Consider the following 15,263-nt stretch of genomic DNA (forward strand, 5'->3'; position numbering starts at 1 on the left):
CAGTAAAATATGAATCAAATAATCAAAAACTGTATTCAAAAGTCCTCTGAACGAATCCTTACAGCTTTACAATGGTCTTACAGTCGTTATGACCTTCTATTCCATCCTTCCAGGATCAAGTTGAAATGTGAAATGTTTTCCTCCCCAGGTTCTAAGAAACAAAGGTGTATATGAAAATGTCAAGTTTGTACAACAAGAGAACTTCTGGGTCGGGCCCAGTTCAGTAAGCACATTCACATTGCTCCCCTTTTTTTCATTCAAGCATTCTGTTCCATGACCAGATATGTCCGATCCTTTCAGTTTGGAAGGTACTTATTTCAGCGCTTTAACTAGGCCTGATAAAGTGATGGTGTTCTATGTGTCTATTCCTGACTGTCTGCATGCCATCTGTCTCCCTCGTTAGGAGGCTCTGATCCACCTGGGGGCCAAGTACTCTCCCTGCATGCGTCAGGACCAGCAGGTGCACGACCTGATCCGGGACAAGAGAGACATAGAGAGAGACTCTGCCTGCTGTGTACGCAACGACCGCTCCGGCTGTCTACAGACCTCAGAGGAGGAGTGTTCGGTGAGTCGTGAATCTCTCTCCGTCTCTCTCACTCACTCTCTCGACCTCACTCTTTTGTACTCTACCTCCACGAGTGATCTATTCAGGGGTCAATATATTTACCTTTCCATCTTTGTTTTGTCTCAGAGTACTCTAGCCGTGTGGGTGAAGTGGCCGCGGCATCACAGCACCCCTCAGCTGGAGGGCCAAGACAGGCAGTACGGCTCAGTGTGCCATCAGGACCCCCGGTGAGAGAACCACTCTTACATTCAGCAGTACGCCGTCACACTCCTCATGCTACTGTAGTTACACTGTGTGTTTATTGGGACCACTGACTGAACTGTGTATCCATACTAATATTTCATTCATATTTTTCACCCCACAACAGGATTTGTCTAGAGCCAGCTTCGGTGGCACCGCATGAATGGCCTGATGACATCACCAAGTGGCCAGTGAGTATTGTGGAACCCCATTGGTCATGAGGAGAGGGTGAGAGGTCAGAGGACCTGTTAATCAGTCAGTGTCTCACTGTTTCCTCTGGCTGGGTTTTTAGGTTTGCACCAGGTACAACACAGGGAACCACACCAACCTGCCTCACATAGACTGCACCATCACAGGCCGGCCCTGCTGCATCGGCACAAAAGGGAGGTGAGGAGAGCCTACATACAAAACCAAACATGCAAACATTCACGCCAGACACCACACACACATTCCTGTGAGTCTATTTACTATTGACACTGTGGTGTTGATTTGCCTTTGTCTGTGGTACATGTAGTTGGTAGATGGATGTTTAAACAAGGCAGGGGCTGCATCTCAATAATCTATATGGACTTCCTCTCCCCTCTTGCCTTCATTTTCACTGATCTGGTAAAGCAGCAGTATGTAAGCAGTGTAGTGGTCACCATGTGTCTTGTTCATGACCTATCAGTGCACATGACGGGGAGGAGTCAAGGGAGTGTGTGGTCATGAGGTCATGCTGTGGTTCTCCTGTTCCTCAGGTGTGAGATCACGTCCAGGGAGTATTGTGACTTCATGATGGGCTACTTCCACGAGGAGGCTACTCTCTGCTCCCAAGTAAGTAAGCATCGCTCTACTCAATGAACATCTGACTATTACGTTGCGTTAGGGAATTGCCAAGGCATCTTTAGTGGCTAGCTAGTATAATGGATACGATAGCCCCAGTCCTACAAAGACATAACCCAGACCATAACCCCGACCCTGTTCCAACTAGGCTAATGAGACAGGCTGAGTCGGAGGCAGCCGTTGAGGAGCAGAGAAAGATCTAAGCTGTGAGAGTGGATAGTGTTTAATCACCATAAAGGGTGCCATACAATTCCCTACTGAGTAAGCAAATTGTCCTCACTGTAATCCCCTCTGCTCTGAGGTACAGAATATCCAGGGCACAAGTAAATCTATTCACACATAAGGTTCTTCATTATAAATATGATATATTCATTCCACAATATGTGTCAAATGAAAATGCATCCTCTAGTACTTGCAGTGACATCCTTATCTTAGAATAGCTTGACAGTAAAAAAAAGTTATTGTAAATTCAGTGGGTATCAGTTATGCTATTGTGTGTGCGGTTTCGCGTGTGTGTGTGTGTGTGTGTGTGTGTGTGTGTGTGTGTGTGTGTGTGTGTGTGTGTGTGTGTGTGTGTGTGTGTGTGTGTGTGAATATGTGCATATGTGTGAGTGTGTGTGAGTGTGCCAACAGAGACAAAGAGAGCGATGGTGTCCTGTAGGTGATGTATTCTACCTCCTCCCCCAGGTTCACTGCATGGATGATGTGTGTGGCCTGCTGCCTTTCCTCAACCCAGAGATCCCAGACCAGTTCTACAGACTGTGGCTCTCTCTCTTCCTGCACGCTGGGTAAGTGGCTGCCTGCCTCTGCCATTTCATCACAAACCTCTGTCCATCCTAGCAGCATTTAATACATTTGACCGGTATTGTACTGTTAGACATCCCTGGAGCAGCTGTATTATAATGAAGCAGAAGGGTGGCCTACAATTCGTTCCATTGGTTGACCAATTGTGTGTCCTCTCACTGATTCATTATGTTTCATGTACACGTTCTCCAATAACTCCTTCTTCAAGCCCCTCATTAATGTCTTTGACTTCTTCAGTCAGAATGTCAGTGGTTCCACAGCGCAGATGTCGTGATCCTATTAGTAGAAGGAGCTGAGTGTACACTAACGTACCACTCTGAGGAAGAGGAGGGAGCAGAGTAGCAGAGTAGCAGTCCTCCTTCATATCTCTGCTGCCTCTTATCTGTCTCTGCTCTCCTCTTTCTCCTCTCCGGGGTAATTAAAGGAAGTGTCCTCTCTGCAGGCAGCAGCCCTTATTAGGCTTGAGGAGATAGACAGACAGCAGAGAAATGTTGATGCTGGATAAACTAGAGATCCCTGGTTGGCTGGCTGTGGAAGTGTCTTCTCACAGCAGCTGGATTAGCTGGATCCCTACATCACATGCAGAGGACATACTCTTGCATTCACGAGGATACACGCTGTAGGATCCTTCACATCATGGTGTAACTTGTCTTTCTGTCCCCCTGTAGGATCCTTCACATCATGGTGTAACTTGTCTTTCTGTCCCCCTGTATAATCCTTCACATCATGGTGTAACGTGTCTTTCTGTCCCCCTGTAGGATCCTTCACATCATGGTGTAACTTGTCTTTCTGTTCCCCTGCAGGATCCTTCACATCATGGTTTAACGTGTCTTTCTGTCCCCCTGCAGGATCCTTCACATCATGGTTTAACGTGTCTTTCTGTCCCCCTGTAGGATCCTTCACTGCGTGGTGTAACGTGTCTTTCTGTCCCCCTGTAGGATCCTTCACATCATGGTGTAACGTGTCTTTCTGTCCCCCTGTAGGATCCTTCACATCATGGTGTAACGTGTCTTTCTGTCCCCCTGTAGGATCCTTCACATCATGGTGTAACTTGTCTTTCTGTACCCCTGCAGGATCCTTCACATCATGGTGTAACGTGTCTTTCTGTCCCCCTGTAGGATCCTTCACTGCATGGTGTAACGTGTCTTTCTGTCCCCCTGTAGGATACTTCACATCATGGTGTAACGTGTCTTTCTGTCCCCCTGTAGGATCCTTCACTGCATGGTGTAACGTGTCTTTCGGTCCCCCTGTAAGATCCTTCACTGCATGGTGTAACGTGTCTTTCTGTACCCCTGTAGGATCCTTCACATCATGGTGTAACGTGTCTTTCTGTCCCCCTGTAGGATCCTTCACTGCATGGTGTAACGTGTCTTTCTGTCCCCCTGTAGGATACTTCACATCATGGTGTAACGTGTCTTTCTGTCCCCCTGTAGGATCCTTCACTGCATGGTGTAACGTGTCTTTCGGTCCCCCTGTAAGATCCTTCACTGCATGGTGTAACGTGTCTTTCTGTACCCCTGTAGGATCCTTCACATCATGGTGTAACGTGTCTTTCTGTCCCCCTGTAGGATCCTTCACATCATGGTGTAACGTGTCTTTCTGTCCCCCTGTAGGATCCTTCACTGCATGGTGTCAGTGTGCTTCCAGATGACCATCCTGAGAGACCTAGAGAAGCTGGCAGGCTGGCTGAGGATCTCCATCATATACATCCTGTCTGGCATCACCGGAAACCTAGCCAGCGCCATCTTCCTGCCCTACAGAGCAGAGGTCTCAATAAACCCCATAAAACACAATAACACGCACACCTCAATATGTAGGGTTCAATTTGGACAGTTCGGAACACATGACTGGTAATAGTGTCAGATGAGACAGACTAGATGTATGGTTCAGACTGGGGGTGATTTTTCATTGTTTTGTGCAGCTCATAGAATGTGTCTAATAGAATGCGTCTAATAGAATGTGTCCACTCTAGGTGCTGAGTATTTCTATGTTGACCTTTTCCACTGACTGACTGGTCCCTCTCTCTCCCCCTCCCTCCGTCAGGTGGGTCCGGCAGGCTCCCAGTTTGGCATCCTGGCCTGCCTGTTTGTGGAGCTGTTCCAGAGCTGGCAGATCCTGGCCCAGCCGTGGCGGGCCTTCATCAAGCTGCTGTGTGTGGTGCTCTTCCTCTTCGCCTTCGGCCTGCTGCCCTGGATCGACAACTTTGCCCACATCTTTGGCTTCATCTCTGGCTTCTTCTTGTCCTTCGCCTTCCTGCCCTACATCAGCTTCGGACGCATGGACATGTACCGCAAGCGGCTGCAGATCATCGTCTTCCTGGTGGTGTTCTTGGGGCTGTTCGCCGGCCTCGTGGTGCTTTTCTATGTGTACCCCATCAAGTGTGACTGGTGTGAACTGCTCACCTGCATCCCCTTCACAGATAAGTTCTGTGAGAAGTATGACCTCAACGCCCACCTCCACTGAGGAGTGGGAAGGTAGCGCTTGAGGAGGGGCGTCAGGTCTAGAGGCATCGATTGGCAGGTGTTATCAAGCAATCCGTGTCTCTGTTTCTGCCCTATAGTGTGGCTAAAGAGGAGGGGAGGGTCCTGTGTGGAGCTCCCTCTCCACTGGCTCTGTGAACTGAACTCTGATGACAATATGCTTGTGTTTTTTACTCGGTCTGTCTGTATGAATAAGTAGGAATGCCACTGCACTCGTCATGAGGACTTGCATTAATCACATTCTTTTCACCCCCCCACACACACCATTTTCTCTCCTCCACTGACCAATGAGAGAAGGTTATGGTCTAACCACTTATCTAAGCCCCTCCCACATGTATCTCTCTCTTCACGTGTAAGGCAGGGTTTGGAGGAGTCATCACTGGTACAATAGACAGAAGGAAATATTTCTGTATTTTTTTCAATTTGTTATTTTTTAATTTTATTTTCATGTTTTTAACACTCACAATCCAGGAGTAGGTTTTGTAATTATTCAGGCAACCTCTCAAAACAACCAGGGACAAACAAATCAGACATTAATACCTTTGGTGCCTTGCTGATAAATGTACCAACTACTGCCATATTTTTGTTACAATACGTTGAGCACTCGAATGCTATCCTTTTATTTGTTTATTGCTTCTTAAGAAGTAATGATTGATTGAAACAAGGTAGTGTTTTAGCTACCTATCTACTCATATGTAACTGAATACAACAGTAAAAAAAACTTGAAAAGAAATCCGTCAGTGAAGTCTGTCTGATTTTCTATGGTGATTGATGCTGCCCTTTACTTTCAGACATGAACATTAGTTAACGTTCGCTAACAATCAGCTTTGTTGAAGGCACCACTGTTTTCATGATGTATGTCAATGTTAAAGGGAATATGAGGAGCTATAAAATCAGTGGCATCGTTTCCCTATATTGCCTTAGTACATCATAGTGTTAATACAAAAAAGATAAGCAAAAGCCTAAGATTTCAACACACCAGAGGACTAATAGGGTTTACAAAAATAAAATGGTATTTACATCACACTCAGAGAACTCAGTAATAGTAGTATCTCAGTAACAGTATCTCAATAACAATAGTAGTATTAGTATCTCAATAACAATAGTAAGTAGTAGTATCTCAATAACAATAGTAGTACTAGTATCGCAATAACAATAGCAGTATTAGTATCCCAATAATAATAGTAGTATTAGTATCCCAAAAACAATAGTAGTATTAGTATCCCAAAAACAATAGTAGTATTAGTATCCCAATAACAATAGTAAGTATTAGTATCTCAATAACAATAGTAGCATTAGTAATAATAAAGACCTCAAACAAGAATAGTACTACAAAGTACAATTTGTGGCAAGGAATATTTCATTTAAATACTCTCAAAATTAAGCATAATAAAAAAGAAGAATGTCGGGACTGCAAAATTAGAACTTTGTTAATTCAAGACGTGTTGTACACAAAGTATGCTGAAACTCCACATTGCATCTCAAACATATTCTGATTCTGTCTTCTATCGCTAACAGACATTTTTTGTTTTGCTTTCTGTTGCTGTTTTCTTAGAAAACCCATTCTTGTCCGCTTCATGTGATGGTGCATGTCCCCTGTCTATGTTGCAGGGCGTCGGGATGCTGTCTGTGAGGCACTGAAAGATGGTGTCTCGGAGCCTGCTGGTGCTGCAGCTGAGATTGATGGGGCAGTGCCTTCTCTCATGGAGCACCTGTGGTTGCAACCTGATCTCAGAGCATTTCATATGATTCTGTATGTAAATCTGGGACAATCCATTTAGTATGATATGTTACGTTTGGTATGGTATGTGTTGATTGGTAGACGTCCATCACCCATTTCGTATATGATATGTTACAAATTACAATTCGTATTATATGTTCAGAATTTGCTAAATATACAATATATTGGGATTTTACAAAACGTATGATATGTTGCTAATTCTAGCTAGGTGCCTAACGTTAGCAAGCTCGCTAACATTAGCTAGACTAGGGGTTAGGGTTAAGTTTATGAGTTAGGTTAAAGGGTTAAGGTTAGGGTTAGGGTTAGGTTTAGGGGAAGATTAGCTAAAAGGGTTAAGGTTAAAGTTACGTGAAAGGTTAGCTATACGTGAAAGGTCAGCTAAAAGGGTTTAAGGTTAGGCTTAGGGGAAGTTTTGGATAACAAGCAGTTGCAAAGTAGCTAAAAAGTAGTAAGTAGTGAAAAGTTGTTAAAGTTGTCAGTGATGAGATTTGAACTCGCAAACCTTTGCTAGATGTTCGTGTTGTACACCCACCCATCCTGACCAACCACCCTCCTTAAGTAACCATCTGTCTTATGTAACCATACCAAATGTAACCTATCATACTAAATGGAGTGTCTCGAATTTACGTACAGAATATTATGAAATGCTCTGAGACCAGGTTGGTGCTTGGATCTGTCTGTCTGCTATAGTGTGGTCTGGACGGTCAACTGTGATGACCAGAGTCTATGATTACATGGTGGATGAGTTCCAGTGCTAGGGTTGATGTGATTATGAGCGGGGTGGTGACGGCCGGCAGTGACTAGCAGCCGCTGTTCCGCCGTGCGTAGGCCGCTCCGCCGATATGGTACTCCATCTCCTGGAAGGTGAGGTTGGGCACGGTGATGGCAGAAGGCCCCTTCTCCTTGAAGCCTGCCTTCTGGTAGAAGGGAACCAGGAACTCCTCACAGGCCAGCAGGGCCCTCCGGAGGCCTGGCACACATCGCAGGTACTGCAGGTAGCGCCACAGCAGGATGGAACCTTTACCCTGCTGGCGAGCGTGGCGGTGCACAGACAGCACGTGGATGTGCACTGCTGAGGTTTCTGGGATATGCTGGGTCATGGCCTCCTGGGGTAGGGAAAGGCAAAGGTAGGGTTAATGACCAGGTATGATCAGAGTAAAAAACATGTATTTTATTGATGGTTACCTTTTAGATTATGAAAAACAAATGTCTGTTTTTGGGGGGCAAAACAATTCCAAATATGCAATGGAAGTAGCTATTTTAAATTGTGATGTCTGTCTCACCTGCTCCAGTCTCTCTTTGCCCCAGCCTGAGCCGATGATGAACGCCACCAGCTGGCCCTCTTCAAACCAGCCCAGGGAGAGCTCCGGACACTGACTTAGGAAGTTCAGCACCTCGTCAAGAGTGAGTGGACACTCGCCAGACACAGAGACGAATGCTGGTGGGAGGAAAGACAAGACACACGGTCAGTCAGTCAGTCAGTGAGCAGATGAAGCATTTTGGAAGAGTAGCAAACGAACCAGGGATTACAGGCTGCTTGTTCTCTTATCACAGTTTATTGATGTTATTCACAATCCATTTTTTGGGACAAAAATCTGTGATAAACACACATTTGGTGGTTAAGGCATTATTTAGTTTCCTGAGCTATTTATATTGTGGAGACTGACAGCGATTGTCATTATGTGTTAGAAATTATAAGATAAATGTGCATTTTGTTGAACATAAGACCCAAAAGTCTCTCTAATCCAACAAATCCTATACAATCAACATTTTCTGAGTAACCAGTAGAATCTGGAGACACTTTTACCTTCTCTCTCGATCTCGAACACGCTGATGGCGTCCTGTGGGGTCAGGTTCCTGAACTCGCTGGCGGGGAGCGTGTGGCGTCTCTGGGTTCGCGGAATGACCCCACCAACCGGGGTCCTCGTGTAGAAGGGCTTGAGGAACGGAGAGCGGCTGACCTGATGTGTCATGATGGTCAGTTACTGGGCTGACGAATAATAACGATGAAACAGTCTCTGTGCTGTCTTTACAAGTATAGCAGCTCTCTTTCCAGTCTTCTGTTGTAGAGAATACTGTAGATATTTTCTTGGTTAGATGTTGGTTTCCTCTTGACCGTTTTTTTTGTTCCAGAGTGGTTTGATGATGATAATAGTCTTTGAATCCAACACTAAAAACACATCTGAGGTTAACTTGCTCTGTGCTTTCTATCTGCCTGTCTGTCTCTGTCAACTGACTAGTCTTTCTCCTCACCAGTAGAATAGTACCTGTCCTTTTGTCTCAACACCTCCACTGCAAGCTCTTACCCTCCCTGATCTCCTTCTCTTGCTATCTCTCTCTTTCATTATCCCCCTCTTTCATGCACTCTCTCTCTTATTGGCCCATCCCCGTGTCTTATCATCGTGGTCATTCCAAAGAGGGGATCACTGTCTGGGCACGTGAGGTGGAAAATTCACAAAATCTGGTGACACACATGTTTATGCAGCGCAGTGTCTGGATTAAAGGAAACCATTGAACTCTGTGATATACATTATGTTAGGGATTGATTCATTCATTCAGTCTTCATTTTGTTCAGGGTTTTCTCAAAACTCAATTGAAGGCCAGTGTTTAATATATTCTCCCTTTCACTGTGCTGTTATTAAATCCATCCATAAAGAAAACCACCAAGTTCACACTTCACACTTCAAAGCACCATACTGTATGTAAGGGCTCCTTATATCACCATTATACGATATACTAAAACATGATTAGTGATGTGTAGGCTTAAAGAGTTTTGAAGCCTTCATTAAGCTTTAGAAGTTAAAGCTCAGTGTGACCAAGATCACCAATGTTTTTTTCTCTCACATCGATGATGTCATTTTGGCACGCTAACGTCAGCGCCCACATCGTCTTTTCTGGACGGCTCTCATGTGCCGGCCTAGTGCTACAATATTCCCACGTTTGTATGTCGTGGATCTGGTCCAGGGTATGTGCATGTAGCAAACGTAGCCGATATACTGTAGCTCACATTGTGTTGACACGTGGGGCCCTTGGGGGTGTGTTTTGGAGACACCCCAAGGGCCCCATGGAAAGAGATGTAGCGTGGCTTCTGGCTTACTGGCGTGATAGGCATGTGTGTGCAGTTCCAAGGACATGTGGGCTTTCACTGTAACAAACCCAGAGAGAAAGAGAAAGGGAGATTTGGGTGGATTGCTGTAAGGCTGATTTCATGGCTTAGAGGTTTAGCTCAGCTGCTAATTAATGAGAATGAAAGCAGCCTGTTTGCTGGGCTGCCTGGAGTAGAGTAAACCTGTTTATATCTACTGGGCCTGGAGGAACAGGGTAGGATGAGTAGGTTACAGAACGACTACTCTTGATGTCACCAGACAGATAAACAGATTTGTAGTCAAATAAAGTAGTATGATCAAATATGATGATGTCATTTATGTAGCACTATGCTAGTTATTTATGGTGATCATTTATGTAGCACTGTGCTAGTTATTTATGGTGATCATTTATGTAGCACTATGCTAGTTATTTATGGTGATCATTTATGTAGCACTGTGCTAGTTATTTATGGTGATCATTTATGTAGCACTGTGCTAGTTATTTATGGTGATCATTTATGTAGCACTATGCTAGTTATTTATGGTGATCATTTATGTAGCGCTATGCTAGTTATTTATGGTGATCATTTATGTAGCACTATGCTAGTTATTTATGGTGACATTTATGTAGCACTATGCTAGTTATTTATGGTGATCATTTATGTAGCACTGTGGTAGTTATTTATGGTGATCATTTATGTAGCACTATGCTAGTTATTTATGGTGATCATTTATGTAGCACTGTGCTAGTTATTTATGGTGATCATTTATGTAGCACTATGCTAGTTATTTATGGTGATCATTTATGTAGCGCTATGCTAGTTATTTATGGTGATCATTTATGTAGCGCTATGCTAGTTATTTATGGTGATCATTTATGTAGCACTATGCTAGTTATTTATGGTGACATTTATGTAGCACTATGCTAGTTATTTATGGTGATCATTTATGTAGCACTGTGGTGATCATTTATGTGATTTTTATTTTGTGCTGTATGCAGCTAATCCACATGTAGAATATTTATATTTTCATTACTTGTCATACTGTTCACATTAAGATGATATTGTAGACAACTAAGACAACTTTGCCCACGTCAACATTACTTTTTTAAAAGATACCCCCCATAGTCTCATCCACACAGGCTTAGCAAAGCCATAACAGCTTTAACACCACTGAATGTGGAGTAACTCGGCTCTGTAGACCACTATTCTACCAAAAAGCATTGTCTGTAGGATTACTTTAGAAACGGATGGTGAAATCTCTATTTCCAGCCAACAGCTGCGTCTTTCCAAGACAATCACAATGAGAAGAAACCCCCCACTTGTTGGGCTCACTGGATATTAGGCCTAAAGCGTATGCACGGATTCTGTTTTTTTTATGATGGTGTGATTTTTTTGGGATCCACCTAAAGCTCTTGTCTTCCTAATCTCACTAGTTTGCTTGAAAAGGAAAGAGGAGAGGAGAGTAGGGTCTCACTGTTGTTGTCAGGAAGGTAATTATCTCAAGGAGCACTCAAACCTCTGAGCTGCAGCTTCTAGCCACTTTAAATGAGAGTTGAGGAGGAAATTATGCTGTGGTGACGTGCAATGGTGGTTTGGGACGGCATATCAGGTTCTCACCTCCTATATGTTTTCCATGTGACATCATGTCCTTGTTTGTTAGTGTTCAGTGTTTTGGATTACACTCAGATATATAAGACTCCATCTTACAAAGTTGTTGACGAATATCATTATATTCCTAAATACTTTGATAACCTAAAACCATGGATCACTGGATCAGGATGTGACAATACTTTCAAGAAGTAATGACAGATTACTAAGAGCACTATAATGTAGTGTTACAGAATGTTGTGTGTGTGTGTGTGTGTGTGTGTGTGTGTGTGTGTGTGTGTGTGTGTGTGTGTGTGTGTGTGTGTGTGTGTGTGTGTGTGTGTGTGTGTGTGTGTGTGTGTGTGTGTACACTACCGTTCAAAAGTTTGGGGTCACTTAGAAATGTTTTAGTTTTTGAAAGAAAAGCAAATTTTTTGTCTATTAAAATAACATAGAATTGGTCAGAAATACACTGTAGACATTGTTAATGTTGTAAATGACCATTGTAGCTGGAAGCGGCTGATTTTTTAATGGAATATCTACATAGGCGTACAGAGGCCCATAATCAGCAACCACCATTCCTGTGTTCCAATGGCACGTTGTGTTAGCTAATCCAAGTTTATATTTCTAGAAGGCTAATTGATCATTAGAAAACCATTTTGCAATTATGTCAGCACTGCTGAAAACTGTTGTGCTGATTTAAAGAAGCAATAAAACTGGCCTCCTTTAGACTAGTTGAGTATCTGGAGCATCAGCATTTGTGGGCTCAATTACAGGCTCAAAATGGCCAGAAACAAAGACCTTTCTTCTGAAACTCGTCAGTCTATTTTCTTTCAGAGCAATGAAGGCTATTCCATGCGAGGAATTGCCAAGAAACTGAAGATCTCGTACAATGCTGTGTACTACTCCCTTCACAGAAGAGCGCAAACTGGCTCTAACCAGAATAGAAAAAGGAGTGGGAGGCCCTGGGGCACAACTGAGCAAGAGGACAAGTACATTAGAATGTCGCCTCTTCACTGTTGACATTGAGACTGGTGTTTTGCGGGTACTATTTCATGAAGTTGCCAGTTGAGGACTTGCGAGGCGTCTGTTTCTCAAACTAGACACGCTAATGTACTTGTCAACTTGCACAGTTGTGCACCGGGGCCTCCTACTCCTATTTCTATTCTGGTTAGAGCCAGTTTGCGCTCTTCTGTGAAGGGAGTAGTACACAGCGTTGTACGAGATCTTCAGTTTCTTGGCAATTTCTCGCATGGAATAGCCTTCATTTCTCAGAACAAGAATAGACTGACAAGTTTCAGCATAAAGGTCTTTGTTTCTGGCCATTTTGAGCCTGTAATCAAGCCCAAAAATGCTGATGCTCCAGATACTCAACTAGTCTAAAGAAGGCTAGTTTTATTGCTTCTTTAATAAGCACCACAGTTTTCAGCTGTGCTAATATAATTGCAAAAGGGTTTTCTAATGATCAATTAGCCTTCTAAAATTATAAACTGGGATTAGCTAACACAACGTGCCATTGGAACACAGGAGTGATGGTTGCTGATAATGGGCCTCTGTACGCCTATGTAGATATTCCATAAAAAAATCTTCCGTTTCCAGCTACAATAGTCATTTATAACATTAACAATGCCTGCACTGTATTTCTGATCAATTAGATGTTATTTTAAAGGCCAAAAAATGTGCTTTTCTATCAAAAACAAGGACATTTCTAAGTGAACCCAAACTTTTGAACGGTAGTGTATGTGTACACATGCGTGCCTGCATGTGCATCAGTGTGTGTGCAAATGGAATTGGTTCTTGAGCTGTACTGGCAGTGTCAGCTTAATGAGGTTAGTGGGTGAGGTTGGCACGGTGTGCCAGACTGTTTTAATCTGTACCGACCTGCTGCCTGCTCAGGCACATCCAGAGGATCACCCATCCTCTGACAGCGTAGTCTCATAACTCTTCTACCCTTCTGTGCTGGGAGATTACGCTAGCTGGTTATGAGGCTAGTAGCTCTACTTGGCCTAACAAATGACACAGAGACTGGGCTACAGGTCAACACCAATGGGAAAAGGGAGGATGGATGGCTGAAATCCATGGGTAAATATGGTCTGAGTCCTCCTAAATGAAGTTCGGGTTAGGGTTGAGCCAGGGTGTGGACATGAAGCTAGGGTTAGAGTTAGGGTTGAGACGGAGTGTGGACATGAAGCTAGGGTTAGAGTTAGGGTTGAGACGGAGTGTGGACATGAAGCTAGGGTTAGAGTTAGGGTTGAGACGGAGTGTGGACATGAAGCTAGGGTTAGAGTTAGGGTTGAGACGGAGTGTGAACATGAAGATAGGGTTAGAGTTAGGGTTGAGACGGAGTGTGGACATGAAGCTAGGGTTAGAGTTAGGGTTGAGACGGAGTGTGGACATGAAGCTAGGGTTAGAGTTAGGGTTGAGACGGAGTGTGGACATGAAGCTAGGGTTAGAGTTAGGGTTGAGACGGAGTGTGGACATGAAGCTAGGGTTAGAGTTAGGGTTGAGACGGAGTGTGGACATGAAGCTAGGGTTAGAGTTAGGGTTGAGACGGAGTGGGGACATGAAGCTAGGGTTAGAGTTAGGGTTGAGACGGAGTGTGGACATGAAGTTAGGGTTAGAGTTAGGGTTGAAAAGGAGTGTGGACATGAAACTAGGGTTAGTGTTAGGGTTGAGACGGAGTGTGGACATGAAGCTAGGGTTAGAGTTAGGGTTGAGACGGAGTGGGGACATGAAGCTAGGGTTAGAGTTAGGGTTGAGACGGAGTGGGGACATGAAGCTAGGGTTAGAGTTAGGGTTGAGACGGAGTGGGGACAAGAAGCTAGGGTTAGAGTTAGGGTTGAGACGGAGTGTGGACATGAAGCTAGGGTTAGAGTTAGGGTTGAGACGGAGTGTGGACATGAAGCTAGGGTTAGAGTTAGGGTTGAGACGGAGTGTGGACATGAAGCTAGGGTTATAGTTAGGGTTGAGACGGCGTGTGGACATGATGCTAGGGTTAGAGTTAGGGTTGAGACGGAGTGGGGACATGAAGCTAGGGTTAGAGTTAGGGTTGAGACGGAGTGTGGACATGAAGCTAGGGTTAGAGTTAGGGTTGAGACGGAGTGTGGACATGAGGCTAGGGTTAGAGTTAGGGCTGAGACGGAGTGGGGACATGAAGGTAGGGTTAGAGTTAGGGTTGAGACGGAGTGGGGACATGAAGCTAGGGTTAGAGTTAGGGTTGAGACGGAGTGTGTACATGAAGCTAGGGTTAGAGTTAGGGTTGAGACGGAGTGTGGACATTATGCTAGGGTTAGAGTTAGGGTTCAGACGGAGTGGGGACATGAAGGTAGGGTTAGAGTTAGGGTTGAGACGGAGTGTGGACATGAAGCTAGGGTTAGAGTTAGGGTTGAGACGGAGTGTGGACATGAAGCTAGGGTTAGAGTTAGGGTTGAGACGGAGTGTGTACATGAAGCTAGGGTTAGAGTTAGGGTTGAGACGGAGTGGGGACATGAAGCTAGGGTTAGAGTTAGGGTTGAGACGGAGTGGGGACATGAAGCTAGGGTTAGAGTTATGGTTGAGACGGAGTGTGTACATGAAGCTAGGGTTAGAGTTAGGGTTGAGACGGAGTCGGGACATGAAGCTAGGGTTAGAGTTAGGGTTGAGACGGAGTGTGGACATGAAGCTAGGGTTAGAGTTAATGTTGAGACGGAGTGTGGACATGAAGCTAGGGTTAGAGTTAGGGTTGAGACGGAGTGTGGACATGAAGCTAGGGTTATAGTAAGGGTTGAGACGGCGTGTGGACATGAAGCTAGGGTTAGAGTTAGGGTTGAGACGGAGTGGGGACATGAAGCTAGGGTTAGAGTTAGGGTTGAGACGGAGTGGGGACATGAAGCTAGGGTTAGAGTTAGGGTTGAGACGGAGTGTGGACATGAAGCTAGGGTTAGAGTTAGGGTTGAG

At 44.5% G+C, this 15,263-nt stretch overlaps 2 protein-coding genes across 6 annotated transcripts in view; one reads left to right on the forward strand and one right to left on the reverse strand.

The window, feature by feature from the left end:
- LOC129831101 (inactive rhomboid protein 1) overlaps positions 1-5,644 on the forward strand; it is a 47,028-nt gene extending 41,384 nt beyond the window's left edge. For 2 of the 5 annotated variants that reach the window (XM_055894159.1, XM_055894168.1), the window contains 9 exons: positions 149-223; positions 404-565; positions 692-792; positions 933-996; positions 1,098-1,192; positions 1,543-1,618; positions 2,315-2,415; positions 4,045-4,198; positions 4,475-5,644. In XM_055894159.1, the coding sequence (XP_055750134.1) occupies positions 149-223; positions 404-565; positions 692-792; positions 933-996; positions 1,098-1,192; positions 1,543-1,618; positions 2,315-2,415; positions 4,045-4,198; positions 4,475-4,894 (1,248 nt within the window). In that variant the 3' untranslated portion in view covers positions 4,895-5,644. The other 3 variants (XM_055894137.1, XM_055894148.1, XM_055894177.1) reach the window with 2 other exon arrangements.
- Positions 5,645-5,749: 105 nt separating this feature from the next.
- Positions 5,750-11,601, reverse strand: LOC129831121 (serotonin N-acetyltransferase-like). Its single transcript, XM_055894188.1, has 3 exons — positions 8,460-11,601; positions 7,936-8,090; positions 5,750-7,758 (listed from the first exon to the last, which is right to left on the reverse strand). Exons 1-3 carry the CDS (start codon positions 8,623-8,625, stop codon positions 7,453-7,455), a joined length of 627 nt encoding a protein of 208 aa, XP_055750163.1. The 5' UTR covers positions 8,626-11,601; the 3' UTR covers positions 5,750-7,452.
- Positions 11,602-15,263: the final 3,662 nt, after the last annotated feature.

This window comes from Salvelinus fontinalis, chromosome 2, assembly GCF_029448725.1.
Source record: "Salvelinus fontinalis isolate EN_2023a chromosome 2, ASM2944872v1, whole genome shotgun sequence".
Taxonomy (NCBI): domain Eukaryota; kingdom Metazoa; phylum Chordata; class Actinopteri; order Salmoniformes; family Salmonidae; genus Salvelinus; species Salvelinus fontinalis.

Bases quoted from the DNA above. Each gene is read 5' to 3' on its own strand.
- LOC129831121 (XM_055894188.1), bottom strand. From the start codon at position 8,625: ATGACACATCAGGTCAGCCGCTCTCCGTTCCTCAAGCCCTTCTACACG. The intron at 8,091-8,459 runs GTAAAAGTGTCT...TCCTCCCACCAG, and splicing joins GTTCGAGATCGAGAGAGAAG to CATTCGTCTCTGTGTCTGGC. The intron at 7,759-7,935 runs GTGAGACAGACA...TCCCTACCCCAG, and splicing joins GCAAAGAGAGACTGGAGCAG to GAGGCCATGACCCAGCATAT.